This window comes from Cryptotermes secundus, unplaced genomic scaffold (assembly GCF_002891405.2).
Source record: "Cryptotermes secundus unplaced genomic scaffold, Csec_1.0 scaffold653, whole genome shotgun sequence".
NCBI classification, from domain to species: Eukaryota; Metazoa; Arthropoda; class Insecta; order Blattodea; family Kalotermitidae; genus Cryptotermes; species Cryptotermes secundus.
In genome coordinates, this window is record NW_019736406.1 from 824,823 (window position 1) to 838,854 (window position 14,032).

General features: G+C 45.8%; 1 protein-coding gene across 2 annotated transcripts in view; it reads right to left on the bottom strand.

The window, feature by feature from the left end:
• LOC111869895 (homeobox protein SIX6) overlaps nt 1-14,032 on the bottom strand; it is a 112,014-nt gene that overhangs the window by 21,706 nt on the left and 76,276 nt on the right. The window contains exon 2 of one of the 2 annotated variants that reach the window (XM_033753589.1): nt 5,349-5,871. In XM_033753589.1, coding sequence (XP_033609480.1) covers nt 5,349-5,871 — 523 coding nt within the window. Of the gene's footprint in view, nt 1-5,348; nt 6,230-14,032 lie in introns of those variants that run through there. The other variant, XM_023861758.2, reaches the window with a different exon arrangement.

Below are 14,032 nucleotides of genomic sequence, written 5' to 3' on the forward strand. Positions count from 1 at the left end.
TTATACTGGTTGCTATTTCTCCGAGGGCAAACCAGTCCTTCTGTCTAGTTCCTAGCGTGGGTCCATTTTACAACTGTCTCAGTAGCCATACCATATAGCGCCAAAGTGTAGGATGAATCGTGAATTGGAAAGGATCTGAATGGAAGCTGTCATGAGTCATGGTCCCTGCGGGGTACGAAGCCAAGAATGACTGTGCTGGCAAAGGCCAGCAGAAATTTACCCCAAACAAGTAGTGACCTAATATTTTCCCGGCGAGAGGAATTGAGGAAATTCACGAGAAACGTTAGGCTACGGGTTCCCAGTTATGATTCAAACTGATGAGTATATCCCAAAATTACCGCCACGCTAAACGGCTCACTATAATGCATATAGCGATACCTTCACTATCTCTGCGCCTTCATTGCGCCGTGCTTAACACAGCGGAAATTTCCAGAAGGGCTGCGGTAGTTAATCTTTCGAAACAACCTGTACTTGTGTCTATGGAAGTGACCGTGACAGCAGTCGAGTGTTTCTTGTACCGACAAAGGAACAGCGAACCAGCAGAGGCGGTTGCCCAGGCAACATCTGGAATTGAACGGTCACTCCGCAGGACTTCAATTTTCTTAGGTCAAAGTCATCTAGGAATGGCAACCTACAGAGCTGGTCGCTGTCGAGCTTCTGTCACGTCACGGAGAACACAACGCTTCAAGTTCAGATATAAATAATTTCACATGGAAATTCCCCACAATTGGGAGCCGGGATAGCGTAGTCGGTATAGCGACGGAGTCGCAGTTCGAGCCCCGGTAGGGTCCAGACCGGCTCTAGGGTCCACTCAACCTCCTATCCAATGGGTACCGGAACTCTTTCCCCGGGGGTAAAGAGACCGAGGCGTGAAACCGACCACTCAATTCCAACTAGTGTCGAGGTCAAGAAAATGTGGATCTATACTTCCACTCCCCCATACGCCTTCAGGGCGCAGTTCTTAATTAGTTAAGCACTGGGACTTTACCCTTTTTTAAGTGCCACAGTTCTGTGGGATGTGACGCCAAGTACTCCGGTAGACCACCGACGTTTCGGAGGAAAGTAGTACCTCCATCTTCAGGGTCGAAGAGTATACCCAACATGAAACAAATATCAAACAGAGCGGGAAATAGTTTTCCCATTTGTGGTTCGCCCTGTTTCCTACAAGTTTCTTTCTGGTTACTAGGTTTACTCTTCGACCGTGATGATGGACGCAACATATTCCTTCGAAACGTCGAACTTCATAGCTACCGCTGTGGGATCACCAAATCCAACACTATTTCACATTATCTGCAAATTGTTACATGAAACTCAATATACTAGTTAAATCCATGAGGCTGAATCCTTCATGAGGTAATATTTGCTCACTTGTTGAAGACATTCTCATCAGTTTAGGGGATCCGGAAGTTCATACCTGTGTTCACAACAGACTGGTCCCTGTCTTGAGCTGGAGCAATCGCAACACCATCCCTCATCCTAATAAACCAAGATTCATCTAACATTATTGTCGCATCCATGTCTTCCAAGCGGGCCTTTTGGTTTTCCTACCCAAATACCTCCTTCCAGTGCGTGCATGCATGCTACATGTCCAGCCCATCTGGAGTACAATGCACTGTGTCAGATCTTCACTTCTACTCCAAACGTCGATACGTGGTACACCGTGGCAGTGCGTCACGGTTCGCAAATAAACTGCATAACACTCCTTCAGGAGGACCTACGCTGTCGCGGGAATCCCGATCCTTAGTTTAAGGACTCTTACCAAGTGACCACAAAGGAACATTCCGAAACCGGGAAAACCGGAGTCCTTGGACAGCACCGACTGTCTAGCCACAGGCCTACAAGATGTCAATAATTTTCTCGATACTGTAGCGTGTAGAGCCGTTACTAGACAACGATCACAGGCAAAGTGGTTCGCCCGGTAACAGTGCGATAACAGTGGAGGTACTGTTGGAAACGATGTTTCCTACGGTGGTCCGTGAAGACAGGTTACAAGGACAAGCGCAGGACTAGGCAGCTGGAAGGGAGCCGCCGTTCTGTGAGGATTTGAGCCCGGAAGCAGATGAATAGCCATTGTTAGAAGCCGTTAACAAACAACTACTGGAAAAGACAGCGTGATCTGTAAAGTGTGAAAATTTGCAATGGTGCTATAATTACGTGGAATTACAAGTTGTGCTTTTACAAACCCTCGTCGCCAGTCATGCTCATACACGTGACAATACTTTGTTTTGCTTGTAATAATTTTGCCTGTAATATTCTGAAAAGTTCATAAATAAGCTAAGTAAGTTAGCTTTTAAGAAGCGCGCCATGATGTATGGAGGAGTGGAGGAAACAGCTTCCCCTTTCTTAACATCGGCATTAGACTGACGTCATTTTCACACCCCGGTCGCTTTACCACAGAGCAATGGACGCTCGGAAGAAGACGCCTGCCGGGAATCGAACGTCGATTTCACGTTCCTTTGGCTCGTGCTGACTGCAATAAATCACAAATGTTGTGCCTGTTCTATATACACTTCGGCACCGCTGCATATATTTCGACCAAACTTGACAAGCTGGTAGAGGGAAGAGATACTTGAAAACCTCCCACAAAAATTGTGGGGCCCCTCAAAAATGTTTTTTGCCTATTGCTCCAGAGCCATTCGTTCTAGTAATACTTCTCTGGGCTTGATGGTTTAGAAAAACAAAAAAACGACTGTTTTAGTTGTAGTTTTTGATATAGAGTAAAGGTAAAAGGCAAAGCTGTCCCTGTGTTTAGCTAATTAAGCACTATGTCATGAAGACGTATGGGGGAGTGGATGTATAGACCCACGTTTTCTTGACCTCGGCACTAGTTGAGGTGAGTGGTCAGCCCGCCCAACCAGCAGCCAGTCACTATACTGACTGCGCTATTCTGGCTCTTTTTCTTTATACCGTATTAGCAGATATATAGAGTTATTAAGATATTCAACTTTGTCAAAAACTCCATTTTTCCGTTATCATCATTGGACAAACCGGGAGTCGCCCCATATTCAGGCTTAAAAAAGTAAAGGTGTTCCAGTGCTTAACTAATTAAGCGCTACGCCATGAAGACGTACGGGGGAGTGGATGTATGGATCCAAGTTTGCTTGACCTCTGTACTGGTGTGTGATCAACAGCACACCCCGGTCGCTTTACCTCGGAGCAAAAGCCCCCGGTACCCATTGCTTGGAAAGCTGGGTAGGCCCGAGAGCCGGTCTGGACGACATGGAGAAAATTCTTGACCCTACCAGGACTCGAACTCCAACCCCTTGGTCGTTCAGCCCATAGCCAGTCGCTATACAGTCTGCGCTATCTCGGGCTTATACATTTTTTAATCTTCAATTTTCCAAAAAAAAAAAAAAACAAGTCTTCAAAATTTCGCAAAAAGGCGACTATTCACGTTGCAAAGAAATGATTTCCTAACAGTTCCATCACTTCATACTAATAACGTTAAGATTAACATTACTACATACACATACATTACGCCGGGACAATGCTACGTGTAGCAGATACTGACACATAATTTTCTGATTAATTTGTAGAGAAGGTGGTAACACTGGCGCGTCGTTACGTCAGAAATCCCGAAGCGGAGAAACTGTACTGGGTATGAAATTTACGTTTCGTTCTTTTCTACCTTTGTCCGAGAGGCTGTTCGCTCTAACAAATATTCGCGGAGTCATGAGCGGGTTCTGATCCAAATGCGCGATGAAACACAGGCAGGTCTTCATGAAAAGCGTCCATGCTGTCGTCGGATTCCAGTCAAAACTGGGACCTAATCGCAAGTTTTCGCCAAACACTCAAATGTCAATTTTCATGAAAATTCGTTTAGCGGTTCTCGAGTCGTTTCGGGATCAATGCGTTCCGTTGAACGGGCGGAAAGTCGGAACGTCCACGTCAACTACATCAGAACATGGGACATACGAAGTTTCGTTCCTGGTGCTCGGGGCTCTCACACGCCTCAATATCTTAATCATTACATCACGTCAATTTGTCCTTCTGCTTAATTAGGCATCGTACCATGAAGACGTAGGGGGGCGGAGGTATAGCTCCACCATTCTTGAAGCCGGCACTAGATACACTGAAGGCTCTCAACTTCACGCCTCGGCTGCTTTACTCCCCGCTGAATGACCACCCATTACCCACTGGATAATACAAAAGTAAAGCTATCCCTCTTAACAGGCCGTGACGGACCATAAGGCTGCGAGACGTCGAGGCTCCCATATTTTCTAGACAATCAGCTCACAGATGGCGGTAAGGATGTCAGGCTTACGAGTCGGACGCCCTTTACGGTCCAGGAATATTCCTGGTACTAGTTTCCGTTAGAGGTTGANCCCCTTACCCTTATTGCATAGGACAACTAACTGAATTACTGGCTGACTCCACGGAGCTGAGTCACTTTTGAGCAGCCAACGGTCTCTCAGCTATTTACTTAGAGATTTGACAACATTCTATGGAACCTGAATGTTCTTACCGTGTTCACAGAGCCCGTCACTTGTCCCTATCCTGCGCCAGATGAACCCAGTCCATACCACCCCATCCTATTTCTCTTAGATCCATTTTCATATGATCCGTCTAGGTCTTCTTAGTGGTCACGCGGTGGTCGCTGACAGCTGAAAAGGGGCAGCCCTGCAGCTTGGGGGCTGGGCGTGGGACTAACTCCTCACCATAAAAGAAATGTTACGAAATACGGCAGAACAAACGCAAAATATAAAATAGTCGCTGTGCTTACTGATCACCTCGCCATGCTGACGTACGGTGGGTAAGCACACAACCCCATATTTTTTTAACCTCGGCACCTAACAGGCTGCTCTGCTAGTACCTCTCTGACATTCGGGTAGTGATTCCAATATTGGCTGGAGCACGACCTACCCTGACTCAATTTTGCGTGGTTTTCCTCCTATATATTCTGGATCAGCCCACGGACTATATGAATTTCGAATGGAATTTGAGTGCTTTTGGTTCAACAGCTACATTCCCATCCCTTTCAAACTTAAAGATTTGATTACGCAAATCACATATTTGAAGACCTTGAAGACTGCAGCTTACCAGCTGAAATTTTGTCATGGACTATTCGTGGTCCCCGGACTACGAGTTTGGGAAACTCTGATCAAGATAGCACCAGCATCACAAAAACAAAAAATTAACAATGGCTAAAGAGCCCCCCCACCCGATACCTAGTGGATAGGGCTTTGGGTGGGATCCAGATATTCAGGGAAGACAGAATTAAAATAAACCCAACAAACTGTCACACAATCCTGCTTCGATATCCGCACACGAAGACTTAACACTGAACATTTCAACAATTTCTCCCTCATGCCAAGAATTACTTGGATAGTTTTTAACTATAAACTTACCCCCTCGGCTGTGGCGTCCTGTCCCTCTGTCTCCTGTTCTTGAACCAGTTGCTAACTTGAGTTAGTGTCAGTCCCGTTTTCTTCGCCAAATTCCTTTTCTCGTCGGGTGTGGGATATCGGTTGCGATGGTAACATTCCTTCAGAGCGTTCCTTGATTTCTCTTTGAAGCAGTAGACCGTTTCCTCGCCATCCCATATTGTCTTTGGTAAGGGGTACTTCTTGCGCAGCCGGTATTTGTCCACAGCGCCCAGTGCTCTCCCGCGCGTCTTCTCCTGCTCCTTGTAGTGCGCCTTGAACCACATCTGCTGCAGCTCCGCGTGGTAACGAATATCGTAGTTATGAGACTCGAGTATAGCGTAGAGCTCGTGGTAGGCACCGCTGTGATAGGCGACCGCTGCCCTGGCGCGAAGCACGGCCTCGTTGCCGCGCAGCAATTCTTTGGGTGACAACGTTTCCAGGAACCTGGACAGACGCTCCAAATTCCCTGCCTGCTGTTGAGTCTCGCAGATACAAGCGATCTGATCTTGAGAGAAAGACAAAGCTCTCTTATTTACATTATTAGACATAAACTCGGTGACCATATTCTGATGATGTTTATTTAGAGATGTCACTGTCGTAGTACCGCCACAATAATTGCTAACAGATGTCGCTGAGGTCGCTAAATCATGAACTGCGTTCATATCCAATTCGAGCCTTCCGCGAGAACAACTGGAATCACTGGCGGGAGAAGACATGGGATCTGCAAAACTGTCCGGGCTTGTGGCAAGAGGGATATCCATCCTGGAAGGTTCTCATGGAAACGTCACGTTACTACACACGACCATAGGACCCAACTACTTTCTACCTCCATACATCGCATGCAACTCTCCAGCTTCCATCCCTGTTGAAGCCACTTGGTTTTAAAAATACTACATTCTCCCTTCTTGTACGTCTCCCCCCACTTACACACTCTCTCATTGGTCCATGGGCGTGTCATATCTGTGCTCATTGGTTGAGTAAAGTTACGGACTGTTTACACCAGGATTCCCGTCTGATAGCGAGCGAGGGGGTATATTCTCACGCTTTTGATGACACTAGACTAGACCCCCTCCAGCCCCCACTCGTCCAGCAAAACAAACTCGCAGCCCCGTGGAACGAAGCGCGCTCATGGCTGCAGATAGGTTCGCCGACGCACGGCGGTGCTGTCTAGTAGGGATATTTTCCATGGCCAAGGCGGGGTGAAGGGACAGTTTTACAATTACGGAAGTGCGGGCTTACGAATTACGTATATGCCATTTGACGCGATTACTACTGATCGGGATACAGTATTCCTGATAGAATATACATTTTATTCCTAATTTTTGTTACCAATATTTACTGCATTTCCTTCCTCTGTTCCCTCCCGCAACTCATGTCTATGTAAAAATGATAAATAAAAGGTAAAGCTACTCCTGTAACAGGTCGTGAAGGTCCATAGGGTTGTGAGACGTCGAGGCTCCCAAATCTTCCAGACAATCGCCTCACAGATGGCGGTGGTGCTGTCAGTCTTACGTGCCGACCGCCCTTTGCCCCCCCACCCAAGAAGATTCCTGGTACTCATTTCTGTTCGAGGTTGAGTCGACCCCAGGACTACATTGCCGCTGGAAGGATTAAATCAATATAAACTCCAATGACATCGTGAATCGAACCCGCGACCTTCCAGCTTGTAGCATGGTGCCTCAACTAAATACACTATCGCGTTCCCATAAGTGTCTATGTGAGGTAATGTTGTCCCTATCCTTAACTGATTAAGCATTACGCCATGTAGCGTATGGGGGAGTGGATGAATAGATCCACATTTCCTTGACCTCGGTACTAGTTGGAGGGAGTGGTCAACTTCAAGGCCTGGCCGCTTTACGCCCGGTACCCATTGGATAGGAGGCTAGGTGGGCCCCAGAGCCGGTCTGGACGACTTGAAGAAATTTCATAACCCTACCGGGACTCGACTGGCCCGTAGCCAGTCGCTATACCGACTGCCCTATCCCGGCTCCCTCATGTGTCTATGTACAGATGTTAAAATGAATCTCAAGGTGAATGGGTCTGAACTGGGATACAAGTTGCAAGAGATTGGGTGAAATCGCCAGCTTATGTGGTGGAGGGGACAAACGCAAGATTAATGGATTCAAACTCTAACTTATTCCTGTATAACAGAGAGGTAACATTAGCATTCATAACATCCAACAGACTCACCAATAAAGTGATCTATTCTTCGCCCCCCCCCCTTGGCTCTACAGCCCCAGTGGGCCTAGGCCTACCTCCATGAACTTCTCCGTTCACTTCGGTTTTTCTAGATGTTACACATTCGGTAGGACTCCTTAGGCGGGTGATCAGCTCGTCGCAAGGCCTCTACCTGTACACAAACACAGAAAACGCACACACACAAACTAAACATCCATGCCCTGAGTGGGATTCGAACCGACGATCCCGGTTTTCAAGCGAGCGAAGACAGTACATGCCTTAGACCGCTCGGCTACCGTGACCGGCCCGAACTATTCTTTAACGTTTACTTTATAGGAATTAATAACGCGGAAGGGCCACAATTTTACAGAACTTACTTAATTATTCTTGACTTTGAGCTTTGGAATTTGAAGATCGTCGGAATAGTACTTAAAAACTCAATTCCTGCCTCACAGAAAATAAGTTGCAACTCCATTATAAATACCAACAGATTAATCTGGTTCAGAGAAACAATCACTGTTTATTCTGGGAATCACACGATACACAGACGAGCTCTCTACGCGAAATGAAGTGCATTTTAATAATATCACAGCTGACTGCAGCCACTCTACTCATCAGTGTGACTGATTGGATTCATGTGGCTCGAAATAAGATCCAGTGGAAGGCTCTTGTGAGTACGGTAATAAGCTTTCGGGTTCCACAAAACACAGGGAAATACTTGATTAGCTGAACGACTATCAGCTTCTCAAGGTGTCTGAGTTCCATGTAGTGTACTAGGGCCTAAGTTCTGATAAATAATACGTACAAATTCGGTTCCTACCTCGCAGAAAACGCACTGCATCTTCATTATAAATGCCAACCAGTAAATACACTCTAGAAAATATTCGCAGTTTGTAGACGTCGCTCAACTATGAACGAAGAACTGTTAAGAAATCAGATTTAGAAGCTAAGGGCCTACCCATCACAGACTTCAGACTGTACAAAATATCCTGTCGCGACACAGAAATATACCTCGCAGCCTGTCACGCGTTTTATGATCATGACAACTGAGACATACAGAGAATATTTTACTAACTGCAGACAAATGCAACAATATATGAGTAAATCAGTGGTTTGTTTCAACTTTTCAGAAAATAGTTTCCTCAAACAGTTCCTTCAACAACGTGGGCAGTCTCGCTATCTGTTAGTCAAATCTGGGAGCTTTTCATGCACAGGAATCGCTCAGAAACTGTGGCAAAACTACCCCGAGTTTACTGGTGTTAAGAAGTGACAAGATACGCAGTTACCTCATAACACGCTCTCTCATTCTCCTGCAATGAGGTTTCGTCTTCTTATACTACTTTTCGTAATAGATCCTCTGGCCTGCTCCCCATCAGAATTAATCTGGAACCGTGGACTAGACTGATCTGGCTCAGGATAGGGACCAGTGAACACGGTAATGAACAAGTAGTTACTATAGGATTCTGACGATGGTGTATAACACACTGATATATTGGGTTTCTGGACTTTATCCATCGTCCTAGTTTTTAAGATAACAAAAACACGACGTTTCCGAAACGTCGTGTTTTTGTTATCTTAAAAACTAGGACGATGGATAAAGTCCAGAAACCCAATATATCACGGTAATGAACCTTCGGGTTCCGTAAAATGTTGCGGAAATTATTGAGTAATTGCACAACTAGCTGCTTCTCAAGAAGGACTCGGCTCCATGAAGTTCGTCATTAATCTGGAACTATGGATCTTCACGTACAGCCGGTAGGACATCTTAGTAAGGTGATCAGCCCGTCGCAAGCAGGACAGCACAAACGCAAAAGAAACGCGGACAGACATCCATGCTTCAAACCGCGCGGCCAGTGTGAACAGCAGAAGGTTCCCAGAAGTTCGTCTCTATGCCTTTTAATACTACATAAAGACTCTCATATTGTAGCGTGTAGAGCTGTTGCCACGCGGTGAGGCGAAATGGGCGGACATACCAGACCCGTTTCTGGGCAACGACTCTGTAAACACGTTCCACTGCTAGGCAGCAGATTCTTAACAACGCAACATCTGGACTTCAACAATGGAGAGATGCTTTCTACGTGGTCCGTACCGAGATGTTACACGCAAGGGACAAGATTAGACCCAGTTCAACCCGTGTGGAGGCGGGGTCCAATACCTCCACCGTGACCCAGCAAGTCGTGGGAGGTGACGAAAAGGAAAGGCTCAAATCTGAGACAGTAAAATACGGACGCGAGTCCCAAGGGACTCAAACCCGAGAAAGACTGCTGACAAGGGCCAGCAGCGTGTACAAAAGACAGACCCGTCCTCTTGTCAGTGTGGGGGCCCCACAAAAGCAATACCGTAACTGTCGAACAGTAATAAATATCTGCTGATGAGCTCCAGATGGGGCTCGACACCAAGACTTAATAACTGACCGTCAGTCGCAATGTGACTTTGAATTCGACTTTGAGACCCAGTTCAGTTTTAAGACAGGGACCAGCGGGGAATGGTGTGCGCGCGGAAACTGAATAATCTCCACTGTTTGAAGCCGTTACCAGTAAATGACTAGTGAAGACACTGCATGCTGCAGAAGATCTAATTTTTAAAGTGTGGGGATTACTTGTAGTTCCGAGTCGTGTGGTGAAGTGGTCAACAAATCGAGCCACCAAACTAAACCCCGTCTATAGTCACACTCTAAACCGTAACAGTATTTACAAAATAAAGCTTCGTTACTCTGAGATCAGCCAAGTGCCGGGTCAGAGATGACCCCACCTCCCCAACATGCTGCCTGGCCAGCACCAGCGCATACTCGCACATCAGGGGGCCCTGAAAGGTGACTATGGAGCAAAAGTTCCTAAGTAGCAGGGGAGAAACCGAAGAAACAACGACACTTCCCCAGTCATCAGGAACTGAACCCGAGGATCTTCAAGCTCCTAATGGCTCGGCCCCCTAAATAAATGGAACATTTCCCTCATATTTTCCGACGGAAAAAGGAGCAAATATTATATTTCTTCAATAAGCAAGGAGGTCCGCATATTTACCGAAGCAAAACGCTTATTACAGTGTTGACAGTATGTAAATTAAGCTAGAATAATCCAGTTCACGAATTCATGCCCTATTTCGTTAAGAACCATTTTAATATTATTCTCCTATCTGCGGCTAAGCTTCCCAATATGCCCCTTCCTCTTAAGTCTCTCGTCTATAAGACTGCGATTTAGCATCTATCCCATGCATGCTACATAACACGCCCATCAAAACAACCTTCATTTAATAACTTAATAACTTTCGGCAAGAAGTGCAGATTATGAATTTCCTCATTATACTGTTCATTAATCCTCCTGAACACAATGCTGTCCAACACCTCTGATCTTAATCCTCCTGAACAGTCTGCTGTCCAACACCTCTGATCTTAATCCTCCTTAACACACTGCTGTCCAACACCTCTGATCTTAATCCTCCTGAACACACTGCTGTCCAAGACCTCTGATCTTGATCCTCCTGAACACACTGCTGTCCAACACCTCTGATCTTGATCCTCCTGAACACTCTGCTGTCCAACACCTCTGATCTTAATCCTCCTGAACACACTGCTGTCCAACATCTCTGATCCGCGATGTGATATCATGTAGTCTGGTAGAAATTTATCGATGTTTCGAAGGATCATGTTGCCTCCATTTTCACGGCCAATAAGGAACCAAGCATGAGCGAAATAAACAGTCTTCGACCCCAAAGATGGAGAGAGTACGTGCTTTCAAAACGTCGCTAAGCTGCTACCAGACCAACGGTATTATGTCCCAGAAGATAACACACTCCACATACTGGCATGAGAATATCAAATCTAACAGTTAAACTCTCTTCTTCTCTTATCGTGAGAGACCAAGTTTCTCCTCCCCCTCCCCAAAGGTAAAATTATATTTGTGAACATTCAATATTTACGCGTTTAGATTCAGATCGAGAAGGCCTGCATTCCGACCTAAAGAAATATACTCAAAGAAACGAACCGAACACGATTCTGAACATTTTATTTGCGACCTAAAAGGGCGCGGTTTCATTATTACACTGGTATATTTTCGAGTGATCGGCCGTGTCGGTACTTGAATAAACATCAAAGTTTCGAAGACATTCTTTGTTTCCATCATCAGGGTGGATGGGGAGAAATGACCATACGTCCCCGATATATTGTAGCATCTTTGGGTTGCGAACCACATATAGGGAATCTAGACCACTCCCAAAATTATCAGTTTAGTGATACCTAGAAATTTACTGAAAAATAAGTTGTGAGGTCATCATGGGAAATAATTAAGTGGATGTTATACATATAAACCTTTGTGTCATAACTTCCGCCGTTTTCTCCCGTATTCCTTTCCAATCCTATACGAATTATCGAATACTGCGACCAGACTGATGTATAATGCCATCACCCACGAATAACAAGCACGAAGTCAATCGCAACCCATCTCTCTTTATGCAGTATACTACACCTCACATACCCACGTCAAAATGTGCTCCATCCTCACAAAGTAGACACGATACACTCGCTAATGACCTAGTGCATAATCTACATCACGCAACGTATTAACATAACGCTTAACAATTCGTTGTGTAACCCGAAATTCCGCGATTACACCGATGAAACTTTCAGAGCTTGTCCATAAGGATCAGTCTGTCAATTCTATCCACTGTCCCACTGAACCACTAGGCGAAAGGTTGGCGGAGTCAAGTCATGGGGTCACCCACCCAACTCTACACCTGACACCATGTTGCCTAATTTTCAGTTCCAGTTTGTTGCCTAGTTTCCGTTTTCAGGTGATATCTTTGTTCACGCTTCGGTTTACTAATTACTGAGCGATTCTAAATTATTATCGGGGTTTCCGTGGCCTATAATTTTCAAACCTTACGTACCACAAAAGATGCGCACGTTAAATTTGTTTTGCATTCTGAAGTATTGATTCTATACGCAATAAAACTTTCTTGATTATTTGATTCTTTCAGATTTGAAAATTACAGGCCACGGAAATACCGACAATAATTTGTTCGATTTACGGTTATGACAGCTTTGACTGTGGAGGGGACTATCTTCTGTGATGTGACAATCTGCAGGCCGGCAGACGTTTGTTGTTTCGGAGACGAACCGAGGGTATGCCCTTCATGACAAAGTTCGTATAAGTTCGTAAAGCGAGAAATGTCTGCACACAACCAGGCGTTTCTCGTTCATCCACTAACGCTAAGCGGCTGGTAAACTCGCTAAGAATAAGCGAGGCAAGTAACCTTGTGTAATCCACGCTACAGTAGCAGTGTCTTCCTCCCCCCCCCCCATCCCAGTTGTCAAGACTTCAATGACTATACAGGGGGTTTGCATTGATGACCGGATTTACTGGACTCTTTGATACGGTGCGTGACTACACTTTACAGTACACACACATACACACAAGTGTCTAGTCACGTCTTCACTGCCGTTGCTTGGTAGCGGCTTCGAACGGTGGACTTTCCCCTTCCAATGCCAACCGCTGCCCCTCTGCCTGCTATCACATTTCTCCTGGCGCGCAGCTTAAATGCCAGTTCAAAGAATACGTCATGTACACCACTGCTGTAAGCAGCTGATTGCCATGGAAACGTCATTACTATTACTGTTGCTGCTGCTGCCCTCTGTGCAACAGAAATGCGTAACTGAAAGTGGGCAAGGCTGAGCCATAGCTTTACCAGGTTCAATCCCAGCTGACTTGATGTGCGACTGTGTGTTCAACGAACTGGTGCTAGGGACAGGTTCTTTCTTACGAGTCTCTTTGCGTTCCCCCTGGTGTCTTCACTATTCCAATAACACCACGCTCATCTGCTGTCACCCCTTCCTGTCGTGGCAGCTCACTATTATCGTTACGGACTCTCACTACGGCACTTGATTGGTTACAGACCGAGGGAAAGCGACGGGAGAAGTGGGAGAACACCATTCCGTTTATTTAAGATTTACTTCCTGGCTTCTCCAGCACATCGTTCCGGTGGGGGCAGTGTGAAAGTGCCGACGCTGAAGTGGCTTGAGACTGCTGCAGTGGGATTCTGAGTTTACGAATTAATTGAATTATATAATTTGGATGCCGATCACAGTAGACGCGTGGTCTAAGGCGACCTTCGCCCGTTCGAACACTGGGATCGTGGGTTCGAATCCCACTCGTTATGGATGTCTGTGTTGCCCTGTGTAGATGGCTTTGCGACAGGCTGATCCCCCGTCCATGGAGACCTACCGACTGTCTAAGATTAACAAACTGAAGTGAAACAAAGCGTTTCATGGATGTACTATGCTCCAAGTGGGAGCAACAGGAAACAGATATATATATATATATATATATATAATTTGGATAATTAGTTGGCGACCTTTACTGCTGAAGGGTTTTTAACGTTGTTGAATTTAAATTGTGAGGGCTGCATGAGAAGCACGCCGTAGCAATTTGGAATTTTGGCACCATGTAAGTGCTTGCTTGAATGCAAAGGAAAAACCAAGAAAGCCTGTTTCGAAG